This window comes from Ovis canadensis, chromosome 6 (genome assembly GCF_042477335.2).
Source record: "Ovis canadensis isolate MfBH-ARS-UI-01 breed Bighorn chromosome 6, ARS-UI_OviCan_v2, whole genome shotgun sequence".
In the NCBI taxonomy this organism is placed as follows: domain Eukaryota; kingdom Metazoa; phylum Chordata; class Mammalia; order Artiodactyla; family Bovidae; genus Ovis; species Ovis canadensis.
Genome location: NC_091250.1, coordinates 53746812 through 53773173, shown reverse-complemented (window position 1 = coordinate 53773173; position 26362 = coordinate 53746812). Strand labels below are relative to the sequence as shown.

Below are 26362 nucleotides of genomic sequence, written 5' to 3'. Positions count from 1 at the left end.
AATATGGAAATACTTTTTTTCTCTTTGCTTCCTTAATTTTAGGTTGTATGAGTTTATTTATGTAGAAAGATATGAGAAATTTGAGATATTAAGACAGGTTGGTTATAAGACAGAAAGGAATGCTGAAGATGATTTGAATAGAAAGCTTAAGGGCAAAATATATCAATACATTGAATTTTGAAAGTTAGAAAGTATGGAAATTTTAGTATTGATGCTTATTTGTGTTACATTTCCATGTTTCACCTTCTCTTAAATCTTTCTCCTTTGTGGGAAGCAGTTCAGTGTTCTAAACAGACTTAAACATAGTTTGGTGTCTGTCACAGACTTGTGGTTGAAATCCCTGCTCTGCTACTTAAATTACATGAAGTGTTAACTTTCTGTTGGTTTTAATTTCCTCACTTGTTACTTGGCAATAATATAACAAACTCATTGAGGCAATATGAAAGTTAAATATAAAATAACCACCTCATAAAAGATACTCAAACATTAGTCCCTCCATACTCTATTTCTTGTTCCATACTACCACAGAAGAGAAACCTTGGAAGTCTCTAAAATGTATATTGTTATTCACTAGAGTAGGGCTGAACTTTCTCTGAATGGCCCAATGAGTAGACTTAGGATCACTACGTAGAGATTAGGTGGAAATAGATTTTAGATCCATATAAGAAAGAATATTTCTAAGGATCAGACTTTTTTTTTAAAGGGGAATGAGAAAAATGATTCCCTGCTTGCCTTATCATTAGAGGCATTCAGAAGCATCAGCTGATTGGTTGGAATAGATGACATTTTTAAAGTAAATTTCTAGTTCTTATATTCTGTGATTCAGTGAATTCAAGTGATAAGGCATGTCCAAGTGTATGTATGTAGGAAATAATTAATGTAGTTACTACAGGTGAGACTAAAAAAATATAAGATTATGAGAAAAACATATAGGAAATATTAAGGATTTTTTCTTTTCTTACAACCATGGAAAGCTGCTATATTTCTTTAAGCAGAGAGTAAGAAAATTAGATCCTCTTTTATAAAACTATTCTGCTGTGGTAGAAATTGGTAAGCTCTAACTTTGCCTACTTGCATACCAATTTTTTTTAATAGATCACATAACCTCTGATGCATTTGTGTGTGCATGCCCATCAGTGTGTGTATGTATGCACATCAGTACTTTATATGTACTAATATTTTCACAAATTAATATTTTTAAGGTTGAAATAAAGATATTATAAACCATTTTCACATGTCTTGCTAATCATGGCAACTTCACTCTCAGTGTCACACAGTATAGGCTTTGGAGTGTTTCATTAGTAATAATACAAGGTATAAATCCTTACTTCATATGGTTTCTTAAGACCTAAAAAAATGTTTGGACTGACTTCACTGTCCATACCTTATGATATAATTAATAAAATGGTCATATTAGTAGTAGCAGGATTAGTTCTGCCTTTGTTTGTCTGTTTTTTGCTAGTACTTACTTTTTTTACATTATTCTTACTCTGTAATTTTGCAACAATACACATTTAAGTCATCTGTTCATTTTGTCAGTTATTTTATTCAAATTAGATGCTATAATCTGTAAATCCCATATAATGTAGCCATAACTAATGTGGACAATTTGTGGATTGTCTAACCTATACATCTGTAAAATTACTATCTCAAATGGTGTTGCAGGTAACTTAAAGCAATAGATAATTCTTATCTTTTAAAGACTATTTTTAAAAAAAAGAAAAGAGAAATATTACTACCATCTTGATATCAAAATGAGGCACAGATAACAAAAGAAAGAAAAATTGCCAACTAGGCTTATTTACAAATGTAGGTGCAAAAATTCTAAACATTAGCAAATTGAATATAGTAAAGTATAAAAACATTATAAATAATGACTAGGGAAGCACAAATAATTCTGCTCTTGAAACACTTTTTTGTTTTCCACATTACAAAAAAATAAAGAGAAAACTATCATCCTAATAAATACAGAAAATATTTACAAAGTCTGACATTTATTATAAAAATTGCTTATAACACCAAGAATAGATGAGCACATCTCCTGCCAGGGACATCATAATGAAATGATTTAAAGTAATAGATATGACAAAAGTACATACTATCACCAATTTTCAACATTTTATGAGCGGTCTTGACTCATGTAATGTGAAGAGAAAAAAAGAAATATGAAAGTAAACAATAATAAGTAGTAGGTTATAAGGAAAGAATGAGCAGAATTGTGGTTGCTTGCAAACAGTATAATTGTGTATATAGAAAATATGAAGGAATGTCTATGTAAAGTTTTCAAACTGGTGAAAACGTTTGGCAAGATTAGTATGTATTATAATATCCAATTAGAAAATCCAGCTTTTAAAAAATCTCTTCTACAGTAGCAACAAAGGCAGGAAAAACATTAAAACACCTAAGAATGAAACTAATAAAGTATGAACTTATGGAGAACATTATAAAATTTTATTGCAGGATATAAAAGAAGACTCCCAAAATAAGTAATTATATTTTAAGTGAATGGGAAGACTCTAAAAGATAGCGGTTCATCTTTAATATACTTAAAAATTGAGCTTCAGGACTTCCCTGGTGGCTCAGTTGTAAAGAATCCAGCTGCCAATGCTAGAGATGCAGGTTCAATCCCTGGTCTGGGAAGATCCCACATGCTGAGGAGCAACTAAGCCTACGTGCTACAACTATTGAGTCTGTGGTCTAGAGCCTGGGACCACAACCATTGAGCCCATGAGCCACAACTACTGAAGCCCATGTGCTCTAGAGCTGTGCTCTACAACAAGAGAAGCCACCACAATGAGAAGCCTGCTCACCACAGTGAAGATAGCTCCCACTTGCTGCAACTAGAGAAAAGCCAACATGAAGCAACAAAGTCCCAGCACAGCCAAAAATAAATAAAATTTTTTTAAATTCAGCATCAGTCCATTTAAAATTCTGATAGGGTTTATTGTGAAAAATGACTTTCTAATCATAAAATTTATGTGTAAAACTTAAAAGAGCCAAGAATTACCAAGACAATGTGGTGAGGGACTTCTCTAAAGCATATCAAGACTTAGTAAAATAATTCAAACAGGGTCCTGTAGCCCTTATAGAAATCACTGGGACCGATTAGCAATCCCAGAAATTCTCCAGACATTAGTGGAATCTTGGTACAAGAGTGAGAGATATCATTAAACAGTTCCAAGGCAATTGGTTATGTGCATGGAGTGGGTGGGGATATGGATCCCTACCTTATATCATTCACAAAAGTGATTTCATTTGGGTTTAAAGGCTAAATGTTAAAAGCAAAACTAAAAGAAAAGATAAAAGATTGTATCTTAATGAACTTAAAATAAGGAAGAAATTCATAAGATGCAGAAATAACAATCCATAAAATAATTGTGTAAATTTGACTGCACTAAAATGTAAAACTTAAGTATTGCAAAAGTCATTATACTGTTGCTGCTGCTAAGTCGCTTCAGCCGTGTCTGACTCTGTCCGACCCCATAGACGGCGGCCTACCAGGTTCCCCCGTCCCTGGGATTCTCCAGGCAAGAACACTGGAGTGGGTTGCCATTTCCTTCTCCAATGCATGAAAGTGAAAAGTGAAAGTGAAGTTGCTCAGTCTTGTCTGACCCTCAGCAACCCCATGGACTGCAGCCCATCCGGCTCCTCCATCTATGGGATTTGCCAGGCTAGAGTACTGGAGTGGGTTGCCATTGCCTTCTCCAGTAAAAGTCATTATGAATAGTGAAAATTCAAATCTCAAATTAGGAGACAGTATTTACAACTGATGTAACTAACAACCATTCAGTTAAACAAACCTATAGCCAATGAGGAAAACATGACAGCATAGAAAAATAGACTAGTTATCAGAAGATAACAGAATAGCCAAATAAAGTAAAAGATGCACAAAAGAATATCCTGCTCATCTTTCAATGGTAATTCAACCTTTGATTGACAATTAAGTACTTGCAAAAGATATTTGACAGCTCCGACAGTTAAGCTCATATCTTTGAAATATCCACCCTTCATTTTGCATTTTTTTTCCATCTGCAATAGCATTTTGCTCAATAGTTCTATAAATACTTGTAGAAATCATTGTATCTCCGAGACTTCTCTTTTCTATGCTAACCTTTAGGGTGTTGGGTTTTCTTTACCATCTGCAGCAGTATGATAGAATTTATTCCTTTTGCTTTTTATTAGTGCTGCAAATATTTGTTGGAACTATTTTGTCTGTCTAAACCTCTCCAGCAAATCTTCATAGGTTCTCTAATTGTTCTTCATAAATCAGTTTTCGTACTTTTCATTTTCCTTGTCTTCTCTTTGAAAAACCCTAGACTGACTTAAAATATTCTTACCATGAGAGAAACATTCCTATTTAGCTCCTCCATGTACTTTCTAACCAAGTATTCAAATATTAGAGATATTTTTTTGTGCACTTTCATTTCTACAGATTTGTATTTATATACTTTGTATATATTTACACTTTGTATATATTTATACTTTGTATATAAATACAAATATATAAATATACTTTGTATACTTTGTATTTATATACTTTTAGCCTCAGAAACTGGGACAAAGTAAGTTATGCATTTTTTTTTTTTCCTGGAGCAGTAAATTTAAAACCGGATAAGAAATAACATTAGCATAACCAGAAAAAAAAATTTTTTTCTATTCTAATCTGGACCCAAAGTAAAAGCTTCTTTGAATTCCAGAGTACAGGAAGAAATTTGAAACTTACGAACCTTTATCATTATTGTGACCACCTTGAAGAATTTACCAGTTCTGTGTATATACAAAACAAGATCAAATGTGGGCAGAGATGAACCAGCAGCACTTTGTTGCCCTTGTTGGTGGTGTTTTCTGCCTTGAGGCTTGAGTGAATATTCTGGTAGAATTTTCAATATAGTAAATTTCTCACTTCATTGCCATTATTTCTGTGTATATCTCCCCAGTTTGGGAGCAGGAACCTGTCTGTTTGCTTCTGCATCCCCAGTGTGTGTAAATGACGTACTGGATTTACCAGATTAAAAATCTTCACTATTTTCAAATACTATTGACAGATAAACTAAGTAAGAATTATTCCTTGTTCATTGGATTTATGATTTTAACAGTGAAATTTCTTGTTTTAAACTTATTGGATGGAAATTATCCTGCAGTATCTTTAAATAACATGGAACTAAGTGTCATGATGAACATTAATTATTGCAGTAACCTCTAATGACTGGACATTTTTTGAATTATTTTCCCTACAGCTACCTGCCAACAGATTAGTTTAAAAAATTTTTTTAAGAAGTTATTTCACATTGCTGTTAGTAGGCTAAACTTTGGAAATATCTCCTAGTTAAATAATATTTTTTAATAAATTATAAATGAGAATATAAACTAGGCTTCAGGTGAACATTTGAGAGATTGCATTGAATGAGATATATAAATTTCAGTGATATGTTTAATTGTCATTAAGTATCCTTTGTTGGTGGTGCTGCCACCTCCTCTAATCTGGTTTCTTGGCTGAGATTAAGGTAGGTGACATTGACAGCTGAGATGTTAAAATATAATTAAAAGGGCAGTGTGTTATTTTATGATACTATGTACTTTAAATTACTCTGTTTATAAATGAAGTCTGTTGTTACTCTGTTAGGAAAATACTGAATAGTTTTTAAGTTCAGTTCAGAAGATATTTCTGTATGTACTAATGAATGCAATAAAATATACATCTTGTTTTTCTGTAATAAACTTTTATTTTCCAAGGCTAAAGACATGGAAGAAAATGTTATGTTCCATGCTTGAGAAGATACCATATTTTAGTAAACCTGAAGAATAAAACCTATCTAGATGATCCATGTCCCTTCTGATCTCACCTTCTCTGACTAGGGATATAGGAAACAGGTGATATTTAAAAATTCTGAATCAAGTCATACCACTCATTTGTTTAAAACTCTTTAATGGCTGTGAAGTGTTCTTAGGTCTAAAATCCTAAACTGACCAAGATCCAGACCCTGCCTACCTATTCACTCTCACCTTGTACCTTTCTTTAGTCTTCATATTGAAATTCTGTGTTTCTTGAATGTCACATACTCTAGCCTCAAAACATTTGTACATGCTCTTGCCTCTCAGTAGAAGCCACTCCCTACTTCCACCAATTTTTTCTAAATAAATCTTACTTGGTTTTTCTTCAGGTCTCCTTTTAAACATCACTTCTCTAAGAAAAACTTCCTCTATACCTCCTAAATTGGATGCACACAGACATACACATGCAATCTTATTAATTATCACCAAAATTGAGGTTGGGTAATTTATGCTTTTGAACTGTGGTGTTGGAGAAGACTCTTGAGAGTCCCTTGGACTGCAAAGAGATCCAACCAGGCCATTCTAAAGGAGATCAGTCCTGGGTGTTCATTGGAAGGACTGATGCTGAAGCTGAAACTGCAGTACTTTGGCCACCTCATGCGAAGAGTTGACTCATTAGAAAAGACTCTGATGCTGGGAGGGATTGGGGGCAGGAGGAGAAGGAGACGACAGAGGATGAGATGGCTGGATGGCCTCACCAACTCGATGGACATGAGTCTGAGTGAACTCCGGGAGTTGGTGATGGACAGGGAGGCCTGGCGTGCTGTGATTCATGCGGTCGCAGAGTCAGACACGACTGAGCAACTGAACTGAAATGAACTGATCTTGTTATATTTTCCCATAGCATCCTGTATTCTATAGTCTCATCAACCAAATTAACTTGTCTAACACAAAATAGCACCATCTTATTTTGTACTTTCTGTTTGTCCCATTTAAGTTTTTTTGTTCCTTTGTTATTTTCTTTTAGGTTGTATTTTTTTTCTCTTGTTTGACTCTTCTCTGTTTGCTGATTTTGAAGTAATATACTCTACTGCTGTTCTGTTAGTGGTTGCCCTTGTTGTTGTGTTAGTTGCTCAGTCGTGTCCGACTCCTTCCAGTCCCGTGGACTGTAGCCTGCCAGCGGGCTCCTCTATGCATGGAATTCTCCAGGCAAGAATATTGGAGTGGGTAGCCATTTCCTTCTCCAACAGATCTTCCTAGAAATTTTTTAATGCTTAGTTAACTCAACAGTTTATTTAAGGAATATTTTAACTTGTTACCTGTCCTGACACAATAGCCATTTCATCAGTTCTTTAGTTCTCTTTTAAAGACATCCCAATGAAAACATTGTAACTATTTGTTTTTATATAATTAATTTTTGTTTACATTTACAAACATGATTATCTTTTTCCTTTGCTCATTATTCATTCTTGTAGCTTGAATTTTCTTCTGGAATCAGAGAGTCTTTTAATAAAGGTCTACTGGTAGTAAACTCTTAGATTTTTCTCTTTTTCTAGTGTCTTGCTCTTTTTTTAAAAAATAACCTTGTTCTTAAAAGAGATTTTCTTCTTCTGGGTACACAAGTCTAGGCTGACAATTACTATTTTCTTAGCACAGCTACTACATCTGTGTCTTGGCTTCTGTTTCTGTATAATTTCACAACGAATAGTCTTTTCATTGTAGGTAATCTTCATACACTGTATCTACTTTTAGCACCTATCTCTCAATTTCTGTTTTGTTTATGCTGTTTTGCAGGTTGTCCTGGATATGTTTGGGTATAGATTTCTTTTATTCATTCTGCTTGGAAGTCATCATTTCTAAAACTGAGGACAAATTTCTTTATCTATTATGGTTTTCCAGCCATTATCTTTTTCAGTATATTGCATTTCCCAGTTTATCTCTTGTCAAAAATTTTTGAGGCATGTTTTGGATATCCTCTCATTCTGTCCTTCTTATCTCTTTTCTTTTGTATCTTCCACCTCTTTGTCTCTTTGTGTTAATTTAGATTACTTAATTTAGAACTGTCTCTAGATACACTGATTCTCTCTTGAGCTGTTCTAATCACTGTTTAAACCTTTGTGTTGAGTTTCTAATTTGTTTTTATTTTTTCATTTCCAGAAGTTATTTGTTACTTTTTGGAAATATGCCTGTCAGCATGCCCCTAATCTTACAAAAGAATCAATAAGCAAGATACCAAGAGTGACTTGAGAGGATTATCTTAGGTAAGGTGGTCAGGAAAGCCTCCCTGAAGAAGTGAGTTTGAACAGAGAATTGAATAATTAGAAGTTGTTCTCCACAGGAAGATCTGAGGGCAGGTCATTCCAGACAGAAGTATCAAAAACAGAGACAAAATATCAGAAATCAAAGAAGGCAGGAACAAATCAGGTATGTTTGAGGAATTGTATGAAGATTATCTCAGTCACTTAAAAATCAGGAGACTAGTCAAGGCTTTTTCTGTAAAGTCAGATTATAGTGTCAAGAAATATAATTGTTACCTTTATTTAACTTGGGCAAACTCCGAGAGATGGTGAGGACAGGGAGGCCTGCCATGCTGCAGTCCATGGGGTCGCAGAGTCAGAGGTGACTGGGTGACTGAAAAACAACAACAGTATATTTAAACTGGATTGTTCTTTTTTTTCTGTTTTGTAAAGAATATCGCATAAAACCATGCACTTTAAATTTAGAACCTCCATAAACAAATGTAAGTATAAAAAGAAAGAAAAAGAAGTCAGTTTTTCAATAGCTGTTAAATTTTTCCTGAATATTTTTTAAGTTTGGTATAAAGTTGGTCACTCTGTTACCATGTGGTTTCCAAGTGACAGTTCGTTGAGTTATTTCCTTTATAATTTTTTCATGTATTTTCCTTCCAAATACAGCTTTCATAAGATGTACCTTAACATAATTCTTAAGTTATCAGTGTGCCAAAATGGGGTTCAAAATATCTGCTTGAATAAAGTAAAGCTTGTATTACTTCTATATTAAATCTTTCTGTTATTACCAGAGCTAAATCTTCCTTTCTATTACTGGAAGAATAAAATCTGTTTTCTTCTCATGGTTTACATGGTTTTGACAAGATCTTGTCCCTGTCTACCCCTCTGATTCCTTTTCCTCTCTTCCTGGCTTAGTATGTGCACTTCACACTATCTGTGTATTTCTGCTAAGCTCATTTCACTTCTGAACCTTCACTTTTGCCAGTTGCTTTTCCTGGATTATTCTGCCTTTAAGCCTTCTTATTTCTCTGGCTTGTCCCCTTCATCGTTTATATCTCAACTAGAACGTCACCTTAACAATAAGAGAGTGATAAATTCCAGTGTGTAAAAATAACTTTGGGTGATAAAGAAGAAAGCACTATTAGAAAAATCCAAAGAGAAATAGTAGTCTGTGAAAAATATTTATAATCTATATTATAAAATAAAGGGCTACTAATTAATGCATTAACAGTTTCAAAAAATTGAGTACTGAAAGAAAAACCACCTGCTAGGTAAATGAGCATTGTTTTACTGTCAGTTCATATAAGAAGCTTTAAAAGTTTTTAAACATAGGAAAACACACTTATAAACTCATAGGAAATACAGTCATTATATGGTTCACACCTATCGGACTAATAAGAATTCAAGTTGAACAACATAATCTTTCTCATGAGGCTGTAAGAAACAGGCACTCTCATGCATTCCTAAGGGAATACAAACTAGTAGAATCTTTATGGAGGGAAATTGGCAATGCATTTAACTCTTTGACTCAGCAATCTCATTTCAAAGAATTGAGCTTATAATTATACAAATATCAATGATACATATTCAAAGTTAATTCATCAGGGGTATTTATAATAGCAAGGAATTAGAAGTAACCCAAATGGATAACCAAATTATTATACATCCATACAGTAGAAAATTTGAGTATTTGGAAAAGAGTATGAGAAAGATCCCTTTATAGTGACATTTTCAGGTTTTATTGTTAGGAGGTAAGAGCAAGATACAGAATTGTGTGTGTATATATATATATTTTATATACACAGATATATATATCTATATATACATATATATATGTATTGTTTTGTATAAACAAAGCAGGAAAGATAAAACCTATAAGGGAATGAAGTAAATGAGATGGAGAGGGCTGAATAGAAGTGTTGTGGATGGACCTTTATATAGCTTTATATAAATGCTCAACAAACCCCAAAGGTTTTTAATTTTAAAAAATTAAAGCAGTCCCTAAAATATGAAAAAGAAAGTAACAAATGAGCATAGTTGCATCATGTTTTTAACAGTAATGTATTAACACTGAGAAAAGGATTCTGTCAGGTGACTTTACCCAATATTTTGACTGTACATTTTTGGTGGAATATATTTTAAACATAAATGAGTACTTCAAAGAAATCCTAAACTTCTTTTAGTAATATTAGTAATGATATTGCCATTGTGTGTTATTTTGGATCTATAGGATAAATCAAATATATAATTACATTATTATTTTAGGAAGCCAAGATTTTCAGGGTAAGAGTAGAAACAAACAAATTTAAAAATCAAAGAATTAAAAACCCTGTAAATTGCATACATGTATACTGAAAAGGGCTTCCCTGGTGATTCAGACAGTAAAGAGTCCACCTGCAGTGCAGGAGACCCAGGTTCAATCCTTGGGTCGGGAAGATCACTGGAGAAGGACATGGCAACCCATTCCAATATTCTTGCCTGGAGAATTCCATGGACAGAGCAGCCTGTTGGGCTACAGTTCCTGGGGTCACACAGAATGAGACAAGACTGAGTGACTAATACACACAGATTGGAAATGTCATTGCAAACTCATGATTTTTTTTTTTTCATTTCAAAAATCTGTACTCTTATGTATATGAATATTTCAGTACTGAAATAATTGCTTGACAGTTCAGTGACACTGAACTTGGGCCTAGATTGTGGTCTCTAAACATTATTTTCCTTTAAAGGAAAGTAGACCTCCTTGGGGAGAAGGCAATGGCACCCCACTCCAGTACTCTTACCTGGAAAATCCCACGGATGGAGGAGCCTGGTGGGCTGCCGTCTGTGGGGTCACACAGAGTCAGACACGACTGAAGTGACTTAGCAGTAGCAGTAGCAGACCTCCTTGGAATCCAGATCTGGATCAGAAAATGTATAAGGTGATCCTGGAACATCTTGTGCCAACAAGCAAGAATATACCAAAGACCAATTTGTTAACCAAATACTGGAGGCAATGTTAATGGTTCCCCATTGGCCAAATATGAGAACATTTAAGCCTCAAGAGGGAAAAACATTTTTAGCTGAAACATGTTGAATGTTTTAAAATCCACTAGATCTTGATAATGATTCCTCAAAGTCATTAGTCTACACAGAGGAACATAGCATACCAGCTTATTACTTTGAAAATGAGCAGTTGCAGGAAAGAGTTTAGCATTTATTTTGCTTTTCTTTTACAAATTGTATTTCAGGATAACCAAATTGCCTTCTTTTGAGAAGGATTCTTAAGAATTTCAGTTAATAAATATGAAGACATGATAGACTTAAAATATTATTATTTTACAACTCCTAATAAGAAAACTGAATCAAAAGTATCATCAGAAGATAAAATTATTAGAGGAAAGATTCCTTGGGTAACTTTACAGTGGAGGGGTCAAGCTATTGTCATCAGAATACAGTGATCACTTAAGCATCATTGGAAATACACTTAATATATCACTTGTGAAGTATTCTTGACAGAAGCGTCGAACATGACTCTAAGCAATTTTTTTAGGTCAGTGGTTCTCAATGAAACTCTTTCTAGAGTACAGCAAGTCAAAATTAATATATTATTATTTGCCCTTTTCACTCTCATTTTCTCCCAGTATATAGTAGAGTAGGTAATAGAGTCAATCAGAGGCTGATTGATGTATGATTTCTGAACACAGTTTATACAGAAACATATGAGAATCCAACTGTATTCTATAAAGCTAGACATTTAAAAGATTTACAAAATTATTTTTTAAACTTCTCACTTTATATCTAAAAATGTTTTTTCATTAAAATGTTATTATAATATTAGCATTTATGGTTATCAATTACAGATATTTTAAAACATCTCAGTTTAACTTATAAATGTTAAGAAATAAAGTTTCTTAACCGAAACAGAGGTTCTTTGAGATCCACAGAGATTTTTAATGCTAAAGAGATTGTGAGATCCAAAAGTTTGAGAACCATTTGCTTTAAAACTTCAGGTTCGTCAGAATTATTAGGAAATAAAGTGAAAACAAATGACAATATAGAAAAGGAGAAAGAACAAACCATATTGTAAGATATTCTCTAGTAGAACTGATAACCTGGCTTCTAAAAGTCAGTATCATTATGTTTAAAAATGAGGCAAAGGGCTGCTATAAATTTTAAGAGACATAGCGTCAAGCATAACATAGCTCCTACTTTGAACATAGCGATTGTAAAAAGACACTTTGGCTTGCCTAGAGAATATTCAGTACAAACTAAGTATAAGGTGATATCAAGGAATTGTTATGTAAGAAAATGTTCATATGTTTAAAGATGCTTCAGTTCAGTTCAGTCGCTCAGTCGTGTCCGACTCTTTGCCTCCCCATGAATCAAAGATGCTTAAGAATATAGAAATGATGTGACAACTGGAATTAACTCTAAAATACTTAAGTAGATAGTATAAATAGAGCAAGCATAGCAAAAGTCTAGGTAATTGTGTAAAGAGTGGATAGAAGGAATCATTCTATATTTTGCATGGTTAATGTGTATCAGTGAAATTTCTCTTTTGAAAAAGAGCAAATCTTCTTCTCTAGACTTTTCCTAATCATTTATTCCAACATGATAGCCTCTTCCCACCTGCCATTGTTGTTGTTCTTTCCTGTTACTATCTTTTATTTTCGTTATAGGCCTTATCATCTTGTGAATTTATTTTTTTAATTAATTGGAGGGTAATTGCAATATTATTTTATTGATTTATCTTTTCTTTGTCTGCTCTACTAGAATGTAAATTCTGTGAGAGCAGAAACATTTTCTATTGTACTCCCTACTGTTTCCTTTGTGCCATTTAGAAAACTGACTGGCATATTATAACCATTCAATAAATATTAATAAAATGAATGAATTGTAAAGCTATGCATTGATCTTTTATTCATCCACCCAGAGTTAACTGCTGTGATTTTCAATCCTTCCAAATCATTTTCTGGAAAAAAACACTCATATTTACACACTCTTACTCTCACTGTCTCCTCTCAGAGCTTATTCCCACAAATCATTCATTATATAATCCTCTGTAACTTGTATTTTTAAAATATTTTAAAACATCAATATATTTTAGCTGAATAGTATTCTGTTTCATGGAAGGATTACATTATACTTATCTTCAGATATACATGCTCAAGCTGAAATTGTGCACTGAATCTTAATTTTTACTTAGGACATACTCCTAGAAGTGAAATTGCTACTTAAAAAGAGCATGCATAAAGCTGTTAGAAGTCAAGATAGTGGAGGTAGGTGTAAGTTAGAGACCAGAGGAGATATGATGGGGAGGGCTTCAGGTTGACTGTGGTGATCTAGTTGCTATTTACAGTGAAATGTTCAGAATTCATTGGACTGTGTACTTAGGTTCATTCTTGTTGTGAATGTAATATTTCAGTAAAAATATTTTTAAAACTCCTAGATCACCTTTGGATGAGCATGATAAGGACTAGCAAATCTAAAGTTTTCCAGTATAATATTATTGTAATAAGTATACATGCCACATCTTTAAAGTTTGGTTGAAGGTTAAACTTACAGAGTACACACTGTAACACTTGGTATAAACAAAGAATGTGTTTTACAAAATATTTTTCAAGGTGTTGACTTTGAAGCCTTTTGACTTTGGTTTGATACTTAAAGGAATAAGTGAAGAAAGAAAAAAGAACTGCAATGAAATTCTAAAATGGCTTAGGGTGGAGGTGCTGAAACCTTGTTTAATTTTACCAGTAATATTTCCTAATTAAGGTTAGTAGTAGTATTTTTCACATCCTGTGCCGGGGTCCAGCCCCAGTGGATCCAGGGTGATTCAAAGGTGGGGACGGAGTCGGCGTCTTTGGAAAAATACATATTTAATCACAGATATAGAGAGATTAGAAACGGATAGTGTAGTAGGAAGATTAGTGGAGAAAAAGAGGCTGAATAACTTGGATTACGAGGAATAGCATCCATGCTCCAGATGGGAATTCAGCCAGAAAAACGGGAGCAAGAAAGAAGCGACATGGGGGAATCAGTCTTTCCGGAAACTGATCCGATTTCTTTATTTTTGGGTTTGCTTATATACCTTTTGTTACACATAGGGATGAATACAGAGTCATGCGGGGGTCAGCAGTCCTGACCTTTATCAAAATCAGGTGCTTCACATAAATGTATAAAAAAAGGTACATCATCTTCTGGCCATGAGTGAGACCTGCTGACATTTTATGATCCTTTCTTTCTGATAACCAAAAAACTTATTTCTTCCAAGGGTGTTTTTTCTTAAACCAGGCACCACCCTCCAAATAAAGTTACATTCCTATAGGGTGAGGGTGTAGTGAGTTACAATCAAGAAAGGAATTTATTTAACCCAAGGTTAACAAGATTAATCTTAAAGGTTAATACTTATTTCTCCTATATGCTTAAGGGTTAATACTTATTTCTCCTATATGTTAGTTATATTCATTATAAGGGTAGGGAACATGGAGATTTAGCAGCAGACATCAGCCCAACAAATGAAAATCCTTTCACCAATGCTCCCCTTAAGATCTATTTAGTCTTAAGATATGATAAAGTTACATTTTTACATAGCAAGGACACAGTGATTTATAACAAAGTACAGTGATCTATTACAAAAGAGAAAATCCATTAACTCAAAAAGTCTAGTATTGCTAACATCAAAAACTACCATATTTCCTTTGCTATATTCCAAATACATTGATTAATATATTCCCAGGTGCCTAAGGATATGGAGGCCTGGCAGCAATCATTGACTCAACAAGAAGAAAAAGCCCTATGCTAATTAAGACTCTCAAAATACTCCAAAACTCTGTGCTGTTTATGGTTAAGAGGTAGTAAACAATCATGTGGCAGGAGTATGGATAATCCTGTCACACAAGCTAGTCTGTCAGCAGAGAGGTTTGACCTGAGACATCCTTGTCCCACCCAGAGCAGGGAATTAGCAGCAATTATTGACACAACAAATGAAAAACCCTTCACCAATATAATTCCTAACCCATCATACTAATAATTTCTAACTCCCCAAAAGAATTTGCCTTTAGTAAGTCTAAAACATCTCATGCCTCTCAGGTTGGGAGGCTGTAAACAATCACATGTGGCCGGACAAACCTATACAGGTGGGCTAGATAACCTTCAGAGGAGTCCGTAAGCTGAAACACTCTTGTCACGCCCAAGAATTTTTATTGCCTTGGAGCTGCACGTTTACTCCTCCGAGAGAAACGGTTATGGGGGAGAGCCCCCCGTAAAGTCAGAGGTGTAGATGAGAGCATAAAACAGACCCTGGTTTTGGGGTTAGATGCTCGGGAACAGGGGGTTTCCTGAGGCTTGATCACGCCTTTGCGTATGCCAAGCCTCGTTCCTCATGACCTTTGCCGTGGGCGGAGTTCCTCACGCTGGCCCCCGGCAATCCTAAATTTATTACAAGAACTTTTTCCTGATTTATTTTGTCCTTTGTCATATTAGTAAATAGTAGGTGAATGAATTCTATGAGATTTCAGCTGTGTAGGCACTAAATAAAACACATCAAAAAAGCAGTAACTCTTCCCTTTAAAAAGTGTGTTTGATGTGCAGAAGAAGGCAAATGAAGGATGGAAAAACCAATATTAAAGTTTAATTGATATCCTGCCCTAATGCTATCTTGATCATTTCTCCTATGACTCTGAAACTTTAACTCAATGGTTAAACAAGTAACAAAAACAATTTTAAAATAAAATTTGGATAAACTCAACTGATTGCTTTTATAGTTTGGTATTTTATTGATAAGTTTGTGGAGTTTCTTCCTTAATATATATGCTCATTATTGTAAACTTGGGGAAAAGAGAAAATTAGCAAAATTATATTGTGTGAATATTTATATATATATATATATATATAGTGCATATATTTTGGGATTCCCTGGTGGCTCAGACAGTAAAGTGTCTGCCTGCAATGCAGGAGACCCAGGTTCAATCCCTGGGTCGGGAAGATCCCCTGGAGAAGGAAATGGCAACCCACTCCAGTACTCTTGCCTAGAAAATTCCATGGATTGGAGGACCCTGGTGGGCTACAGTCCATGGGGTTGCAAAGAGTCGAACACGACTGAGCGACTTCACTTCAGTGCAAATATTTATATATATTTGTGCTTATGTATATTTGAGATTTTTGGTATACCTTTGTACATAAAAGCATTTTCTTGTTAAATGCTATTTTCTTAAGATAGATGTTTAGAGGAGTGTGAACATTTTTAAGATTTTTGATAGCATATTACTAGATTATTTCCAAAAGTGTTGTGCATTTTAACTGGTTATGTGTGATGGTAGCAAGTTTATTACATCATTACCATTGTAACTTGACTTTTTGAAACATTACACAGGTTAGATATTGTAGTTTAATAGAGTAATCAGAATCTGGAATAACTACCTGAGTTTGAATGACAGTAAGTGTAAGTGTGTGACCCTGGGCAAGATAATTAACCTCTATTTCACTTTCAGTTTTATCATTAAAAATTGCAAATTAAAAAAACTTGTTTGTATATTGGGACGTGTGAGCCCTATGTGGGGTTAAGACATATAATGCTCTTAGAGTAATACTCGAAAAATATTATAGTTTTGTATATGTAGATTTTTGTAAGTTCTATTTTCTAGAAACCAGTTAAATATAAATTATTTATGTTTGAAATCAGGGGAATCTTCTAGAGAGTACAGTAGGAAAAAACAAGAAAGATCTGAAGGCTGACTAGAACAGTACATCAAGGGGCTAAAAGGATGACCTATTTAAGGAGAGATAAGAAATGATCAAATATATAAAGTAGAAATAGTGTTCAGATATTTATTAAAACTATTAACATAGATTTGCATCAAACATCTTAAAATGTTAAATAGCATTGATTTGGAAGAAAGTTTTGTGCTGGTGATTAGTGTTATTATGAAATTTAATTTGGAATATTTTTCCCTTGTTCAAACAGCATAAAATGTGCATGATAGTTGGTCATTAAAATTCATTTGCCTTCATATACTAAATTTGATTCATACTTATATCTTTAATATTGATGATACATAATGTATTATTGAAGGTCTTTTAAACTCATGTTCATTCTCAGTATGGCAACTGGAGATCAGTAGTGTCATGATGAGTTGATAAATACGTTTTTAACATACTTAATATTCATATTAAGTGGTTAATGATCAACAGTCTTAAGATTTCTGAAGAAAAATCTGTTATTGTTAGAACCTAATGAATATAGAAATGGATTATTAAAAATCATTCTGAACCTCTAACTGAATGGAGTTTCTCTGTGTGTAAAACTAACTTCTCTCCCATATAAGATATCAGCTTCTTGACTGTGCTGTCATTTTCGATTGGCTGAACAAAGTTCTTTGATTTCATGATAGTTTTGTCAGTCAGGGTCTGCTATATGCAGGATTGATGTGACAGAACTGGGTAAGCCATTTCTGAGTCAGTGAATTGGTGTTTGCTGAGGTACTATTCATTTCAGGCCTTGCTTAGAAGTAAGTTTAGTGAGAAAATCAGCCAAATAAATACACTTAATTAGATATAAATTATAAATAGATCCTAAAAATAGTTAACTAATTCCCCACAGTACTATTGAAGTTCAGATGCTAAACTTGGCAAGTTATAACAACACATTATAAATACATAAATACAAATAGAAGCATACAAAGAATACTATGGGAATATGAAAGAAGGTGGGGGGTAAATTAGGAAAATCTTCTTTAAGGGGATGATGCTGAAGTTATATGTAGCCTGGCCAAGAGAGCATAGAGTTTACTTAGACGAATGGACAGAGGGCAGGTAAGGGATGAGAAAGAATAGTGCCCTTGGAGGAGTGAAAGATCTGTATTATGTGGATCGCATTTATCTTCTTTTTACAGATTATTTGTCAGGTATTTGCAGGAGAATACAGAACTGAGAACAGTTTGTAAACAGAAATCCAAACCTTGGTTTTGGAATGTGAATTCTAAAAAAATTAACCCAATAAAATGTTAATACACAAGAAGTAGGTTAATTTGTTCATGGTTTCAATTTTTCAAATGCTAATTTATTTTTAAAGTTATCTGGTAGTGTCATGTATTTAACAATTACCTGACCTTACACCAGCCTCTCTCTAATTCTGTATCTTTAGCATTAATGTTTGATGAGAAATAGTTAATCGTGTTAATGTTCAGACTACAACCAGTAAATGGAAATAATTTGTTTATTATTTGGAAAATGTTCATACATAGAGCAAAATGCAGTATAATAATCATGTTCCTGTCACCCAGAACTAATAAATGTGTTACTTGATCATATTTACTTCTAGTATGTTTTCTCTTAAGGAACTGTTCATCCTTTTGTTTATCCTTGAGAGCTACCTCTGATAATATGTACTTGTGCGTTTTTAAGCAAAACAGTTGTGTGTCCTTTAGATATCCACATAAACACATATATCAAATGTACTCTTATTAATTTACTCCTGCAACTTGCTTTTCTTACTTATCAGATTAGCAAAAATTAAAAATCTCAACACCAAGTGTTGTCAGGGTTGTGGAAAAAAATTTTAGTAATATTTACAGAAGTTCAAAATGTATACTGTCCAGCACTGGCATTCCTAGGTGTGCATCTTAGAAAAATTCTTACACATGAATACTAGAAAACATTTAGTAGTATTTTCACTTCAGAATGGTTTGTAACAGTGAAAAACTGAAGCAACCTAAGAACCTACCAATAGGTGAATGGTTAAATAAATTTCAGTCTCTTTCTGTGCTCTACTTACTTCATATTGCCTTGCAGCATTTAGCATAATAGATGTTTAGTTTTTATCCATCAAGTTAATTATTAGTACTTTGAATGTGTACACACAAAACAATCTAGTTATGACGTGACATCTTCATTATGAAGGAGTGATACTGATAAATGTAAATCAGCAGCAGGAGCAAGAAAATGCCCTTTTTGCCATTCCTGATTTTTTTTTTCTCAGTCCTGGTTCCCAAGCTGTTTTTCCCCTTCTCTTTTTGTTTTTCAAACAATCCTGGGGGTATTTATCATTTTTCTAGCTCTTGATCTGCAGCCTTTATGATGGAAAAAGGAATTGATACCAGCAAAATACTTGAGGTGACAAACTGCTAATAAAAAATGAGATCTTTTTTATAAGTAACATGGGCAGCCTAGTTATGGAAGAAGGGGTTAAGGAAAAAAAAAATGTTTCTTATCTGCGTCACTGTTATAGAGTTTCTAAAGAAAGTGAATCAGATATATAGTCCTGATTTGAATAGTTTCTCTTAAAGATGAAACAGATCTTAAATCTAGTTCCTCCTCAAGACTGAAATCAGCTACCAAACCAGCAGTCAAGGAGCAGTCCAAAAAGAACAAGAATACCTTTTTGCCCTAGCTTGGGAGCTACCTGTGACTCAGGCAGTTAAGATTCAGCGTGCAGTGCAAGAGACTCCGGTTCAATCCCTGGGTCAGAAAGATAACCCAGAGAAGGAAATGACAGCCCACTCCAGTATTCTTGCCTGGAAAAGTCCTATGGACGGAGGAGCCTGGTGGGCTCTAGTCTATGGGGTCAAAAAGAGTCAGACACGACTGAGTGGCTAACAGTTTCAGTTACAGGGAGCTACAGCCTAGTTAGCACAGTTAATGTAAAGGAGAGAGAGAAAGAGTTATCAGCACCTCCCTTTTTTATTTATAGTTAGTGGAATAATTAACCTTAATCATATCAAAAGTGTAGAACTTACAATTGGAGAAATTCATTAATTTATTCTGGAACATTGACAAGGGATAACACTTATGAAGACTGTTTTATATGCTATAACTTACATAAATCTATTTTTGTTTATGAAATATGTCAGAATTCCTGACCTTGAGTAGTTCAGTCTTTTGGGAAAAAAAGATTTGTAACTCAAAAATTGCATGAGTGTGCCATTAAGTTTTATAGGATGCTCTTGACAAGGGTGACATTAAACTTCTACTTGGCTGGGGCGGGGGTGGGTCTGAATCTTTGAAGAAGAGTGGAAAGAGCATTCTAGGCAGAGGGAACCATGCACTGGATGTTTTAGAGACCCAACACCACATAGCATTTTTGATTAATTGCGCATGGCTCAATTGCTCAGGAAGTATGAACATTGAGATGAGTTGTTGACTAAGCATAAGATTGAGCTGAATGGATAAACTGGGGCATTTATTAGGTAAAGAGATCAAAAGATACTTCACTTAATAATTTTTAAGGTAGCATGTACCATATACTTGTCTGCCCAGTCTTTTTATCTCAATCTAGGCTTTGTAACCTCTAGCAATAACTGAATTTCTACTTCTGAATTCTTTTCAGCAAATACCTAACCAAACACTTACTGTGTATCAGCCACTGTTGTAGGGAATGGGTCTACATCAGTAAGTAGACAGATTTTCTGCCTTCATGTAGCATATTGTCTGGTGGCTAATACTAGTAAGTAAATAAAGAACTAAATTATGGCCTGCTAACTGCTAAATAATATTGGTAAGTGTTGCAAGTATAGGAACCTACAATAATGACAACAAAGTTCAAGTTGTGTCTTGAATGATGAGTAAGATTTGGTGCTTCCGAGGTGGCACTAGTGATTAAAAAAAAACTTGCTTGCTTGCCTGCCAATGTAAGAGACCTGGTTTGATCCTGGCTCAGGAAGATCTGGTTTGATCCTTCCTGGAGAAGGAAATGGCAACCCAACTCCAGAATTCTTGCCAGGAGAATCCCACGGACAGAAGAACCTGGTGGGCTACAAGCTATAGGGTCGCACAGAGTTGGACATGACTAAAGCAGCTTAGCCCGCACGCACAGGGTGAAAGTGAGGATAGAAGGAGAGGATTAGGAGACTTCTAGGCAGAGGAAACTAATTGAAAGTGTGAAAACCCAAAGGTGAGAAATAGCATATCAATTTCCCAACAGGTTTCTCTGTTCCCCCCACAGCAGATTAATCCTTTAAAAAAATTAAAATTGTCAGTCTTATGTTTAGAATCCTCCGGTGGTTTATTGTGTCTTTCAAAATAAAATTCAAATTTCTTGCCATTGTCTACAAAGCACTATATGATCTGCCTGGTTTTTGATCTTAGCTCACTGAGTCTGGCTTATTCCATTGCAGTCATCCTGGCCTCTTTGCTATTCCTCAAATTCCAGATATGATTCTATATCATAGCCTTTGCACAAACTGATCCTTCTATAAGCTTTCCCCCAGATAATCTGCTTGGTTGTTACCTTCACTTTGTTCAGGACAGTGTTCAAGTCAAAGGAGGCCTGAATTGATAATACTCAATAAAACAGCAGCTGCCTTAAGCCTACTCTCATTACTTTTATCAGCTCACTCTGCTTTATTTTTCCTAAGAAGCACATATCATCAGCCTGAAATATGGTTATGGTGGTGGTGGTGTATGAATTATCTAACTAGATTGTTAAGAACCATGAGGAGGTACTTTATGCATTTTTAATTACTGCTTTCCAAATTCCAGCAGTGCTTTGCACATAATTGAATTATTTTTAAACATAGATGAATTTTTTGGTATAATTTGTAAAACGTGAATTTTTCTTAAAACGATTTCTTACAGCTTTTTCAGTTTTTTAGGTATCAGAAACATTCACCATATGTATTGATGTATTTTAAATTCAGTTTATTTTTATTCTTGATTTTGAAGTTTATCAGATTAACAACATACCTGAGTCACTTGAAGTTTTGTCTATGTAAATCAGTATTATAATAATAACTACATTTTAGTAAGAAATACATAGGCAGTTGTTTTCTAACAAGCTACTTTTTCCTAAAATGTTATTTTATTGTATCATCATCTAATCACAGATATAACCACAATATGTTACATAGTCAGTGATTCAACTGTTGTACATTTTAGTTATTTAAAACAGTAAAATTTTATACTGTGAGCTCTGAAAAATATATTGGTTGAGCATAGAATCATAGATTACCTAAAGTATGTTTTCCACATATTAATAGTCCTAGTAAATGCTAATTATCGTTCTCTTATTCATCCTCATATTTCCTATGCTCTCGGTTTTGTTAAACATACATTATTCCCACTTTCTCAAAGCATCATCTGGGCAGCCTTGAATAGAAAACAGTCATGTTTTTTATTGAATAAGCAATCAAGTGACTCTTCACTGCAGAAGAGAAAGGTGAACAAGGGTGGATTTTAAACAATTTTTATCTAATTTCTTCATATCACGGCAGTGCCAGCTCTTCCTCTGTTCTTTTTTCCTATGTAGTGCCTTCCCAGTCATGTTCTGTTGCTAAAACCACAAGATGAGTTGGTAATGGCCACATATTAAATACCAGTGTTAATTTTTAGGTCATTAATTAGTAGATCATCAAAATATGAAATGTTATGATGTGAGGATTACCTATCTGTCACAAATATAAAGTTTTTTCTCTTGCAAAAATTATAGGGGATGGAGTGTTAGATCTCTCTACAAAGAAAACCAGCATAAAATCTGAAGAGTCATCCATATGTGATCCTTCTTCTGAAAATTCAGTGGCTGGGTAAGCAATATCTAGGAAATATAATTTAGTATTAATATAAAATTATACAGAGAACTCTTCATACTACTCTGAATAGACTGACATAAATAGTTTTCTTCCAGAATTTTTGTCACTCATAAATGTGTGTCTTTCATACCTTTCATTTGTCCTTTCTCTTTCTTTTTTATTCTTTCTGTTAAAGAAAAGTTATCAGAACAATCACCAAACTTTAGTTCATGTTACTAAAATGAACTACCAACTTAATCATAGAATACAAACTAAGAAGCAGGACGAGTAGAGAATTTTAAATTCAGTATTTAGGAGGCAGTTTTAAGGAAAATATGTAATTTCACTATTTAATTTTTTAAACAATCAACTAGTTTTAAAAGTACTATACTTACTAATTCTTATAGCTAATTTACAGTGCTTAGCGTTTTTTCATTGTGTTTTAGGTGTGGTGGCAGACTTAATATATCTAGTAATCACCACAGAAAGTCCTTTCATGCTTTGAAAGCTGTTTAATTAATTAAATCATTAATAGTGAAATGCTGTTCTGTTGGATTTTTGGAATTTAAGGGGGGTAACTTTTGCATCTTCCATTAACAATTTGCATAGGAAGCTTTTTAGTAACGTTTAAATCTCAGATACAGAGTGTAATTTTTTTCAACTAAGGCTGTAATAGCTTTTTGAGTCATAAGGTATAAAGAACTTTCTGTTAAAGAAACTTTGAAAGTTATAATGATACATTCAAAATAGAAATAACATGTATAAAATCTAAAAGTATTTTACCCAATATAACATATCTACTTGGTTCAAATTTTAAGTTTTTATCTAGAGAAAAATATGGGGTGTTTGTGTTTGGAAATATTCTTACTGCTACAAATTTCCTTAAAGGGGTTGACTCTTTTATTACTTGTTTAGCGGTAACGTCACATTTCTACTAACAAAAACTCCTTTAGGATTTGGGTATTTTATATAATGGAACTCTAATTGTAAAAAAATTATGTGTTGCTCTACAAGCATCTGTCAGAGGAATAGCAACATCATGAGAATATTTTTACAAATACTGAGTTAGGATTTTATGTTCTTGGAAGGTCTGCCCCTTGAGGCCACCGTATGATTGACACATTGTCCTACCAGGACTGTAGCGTTTGCTTTGATAAGGAGTAACTACTACATCTCACAGACTTAAAAAGTGATGTTACCTAAGCAAGGAGTATAATAAAGGAGTGGACCCTCCCCTTCCATAGCTGTGTGAGAGTCTCTCATGCATCAGTTTACCATCGTTTCATTCCATCCATCCAGGAGACTACACAGAAACAGAGAGGACTATGTGGAAAGAAGTGCTGAGTTTGCAGATGGTTTGCTCTCAAAAGCTTTGAAAGACATTCAGTCTGGAGCACTGGACATAAATAAAGCAGGCATACTTTATGGCATACCTCAAAAAACTTTACTTCTCCACTTAGAAGCCTTACCAGCAGGGAAGCCTGCATCTTTTAAAAACAAAACTCGAGATTTCAATGATAGTTACTCATATAAAGACAGTAAAGAAACTTGTGCAGTGCTGCAAAAAGTAGCCTTGTGGGCAAGAGCTCAAGCAGAGCGCACAGAAAAAAGTAAACTCAATCTACTTGAAACCTCAGAATTAAAATTCCCAACAGCTTCCAGTTACCTCCATCAGTTAACTCTACAGAAAATGGTTACTCAATTTAAAGAAAAAAATGAAAGCCTACAATATGAAACACATCCTACTGTACAGTTAAAAATTCCTCAGCTACGAGTAAGTTCTGTTTCAAAACCACAACCTGATGGTCCTGGTCTGCTGGATGTTATGTATCAAGTTTCCAAAACCTCTCCAGTCCTTGAAGGATCAGCCCTCCAAAAACTGAAAAATATACTCCCTAAACAGAACAAAATAGAATGTTCTGGGCCTGTAACTCACTCAAGTGTTGACTCTTACTTTCTACATGGGGACCTCTCTCCTTTGTGTCTTAATTCTAAAAATGGAACAGTTGATGGAACCTCTGAAAATACTGAAGATGGATTGGATCGAAAAGATAATAAGCAGCCCAGGAAAAAACGTGGCCGTTATCGGCAATATGATCATGAAATAATGGAAGAGGCTATTGCAATGGTAATGAGCGGAAAAATGAGTGTTTCCAAAGCACAAGGAATTTATGGGGTACCTCACAGCACTTTAGAATACAAGGTAAAAGAAAGATCTGGAACACTGAAGACTCCTCCGAAGAAGAAACTCCGATTACCAGACACTGGGTTATATAATATGACAGATTCAGGGACTGGCAGCTGCAAAAACAGCAGCAAGCCTGTGTAGATTACTTGTTAGGAAAACGTTTGTATGTGTGTATATGCGTGAGTGCGTGTATGTGTGTTTGCGTGTGTATGTGCACAGGTGTGTTTTTGTGTGTCTATATACACACATGTGGGAATTACAGATGCTCACTCTGACAGGAGACATGAAATTTTACAGTTCAAAAACCACTTACATGCCTTTTGAAAAAAAGTTTTATTCAGGGTTTTCACTGTGGACAGAATTATATAGTTGCTTACTTAATTCTGATAGTTTGTATTTAATCCTTGTATAAATAGGCGAAAAAGATTCAGGTTTTCTTTAGTAGTCAATAGCATAAAGCATTGTGGGAAAACAAGTAACTGTCAAGTGAAATATTTTTATTGGTGAAAGACCACTCCAGCCATTCAGTTGAACCATCTTCTAATGGAAATATGATATTACTAGTTTGTAAGCATTTTTGCATAACATACTTACATTTATTGTAAGTATATGAAACAACCAATCAAAGTTTAAACAGACAGCTATCTCCACACTAATAAAAATTAATATATACAGTATTAGTACACTACAGTGCATTCTATGAAATATGAAATGCACTCAAGTGCATCCATCAGAAATAGAGAACCTTAAATGGTATGTATAATGAAATTTAATATTTATCCTTTAATAGTTGATTTAGCAGGAAGTTGGGGTTTATAAGGTATATACTTTTAAAAAAACTGACACATAGTTAACCCCAGCAGCTATAGAATCCTTTAATGTAAGATGGAATACTAAGAACAAAAAGTAATTTAAATTTAATTATTAAAATAATTTAATTTTGTTTTTCATTTGAAAAATAAGCTAATGTGTAAGGCTAGAAAAGAAAGTTGGAATGCAACTTAGAGCATGTTTATAATGTGCACAGAAAAGCTTGAGAATGATAATTTTGGTTTAAATGTGCTGGTTAGTTGATGTTATGACTACTTTAAATTTTAAGGATTGTGACACACTCCTACTATTGAAAAACCTCAGTGTAACTTTAATATATTTGCTGCTGTGACATTTCAAAACATTTTCAGTTTATCAAAATGAATTACAGATTTCATTTTGGTGGGCGATACATTATCATTTTGCTAATAACCAAATTTGCAGTTTGTTCAGGGTCTTGAATAGATTTACAAATATTTAACACTGAAGCTGTTTTGAACTTTCAGTAATGTAAACTCTCTACTAATTACGTAGTTAGAAGCTGGGCAGTGCATTTTAACTTTTACTAGACTCATGAGAAAGACCAGTAATTTTGTATAGCAGTTTTAAAATGTGTTTCAGAGTATCCATGTTGGATTTATGGAGTATGCAGTTTTAGTGGTAAAATGTTATAAAGCATGTGCCTCCATAGAAAGAATGGGGATTTGCTTCATAAATACAAAATTCTTCGAGTGCCCCTTTTCTCTGTTAAAATTCAGGTTCTGATCATTTTTTCTAAGCCAGTTTTCCTAAGTCCAAAAGGAATACTTAAAGCTGAATTTAAAAAATAAGTGCACCTTGTCAAATACATGTGTTTTTACACT

General features: G+C 34.0%; 1 protein-coding gene across 25 annotated transcripts in view; it reads left to right on the top strand.

Moving 5' to 3' along the window:
- The window catches only part of LCORL (ligand dependent nuclear receptor corepressor like), a 170199-nt gene that overhangs the window by 115343 nt on the left and 28494 nt on the right, over nt 1–26362 (top strand). For 14 of the 25 annotated variants that reach the window (XR_011446609.1, XR_011446607.1, XM_069593754.1 and 11 more), the window contains one exon: nt 22423–22516. The exons of 1 other annotated variant lie outside the window; for it this stretch is intronic. Coding sequence is in view for 21 of the 24 variants with exons in the window: in XM_069593754.1 (XP_069449855.1) it covers nt 22423–22516 (94 nt within the window). In the remaining 3 variants the exon portion in view is untranslated. Of the gene's footprint in view, nt 1–22422; nt 22517–23800; nt 25590–26362 lie in introns of those variants that run through there. 10 more of the 25 variants (XM_070292443.1, XM_070292444.1, XM_070292445.1 and 7 more) reach the window with 3 other exon arrangements.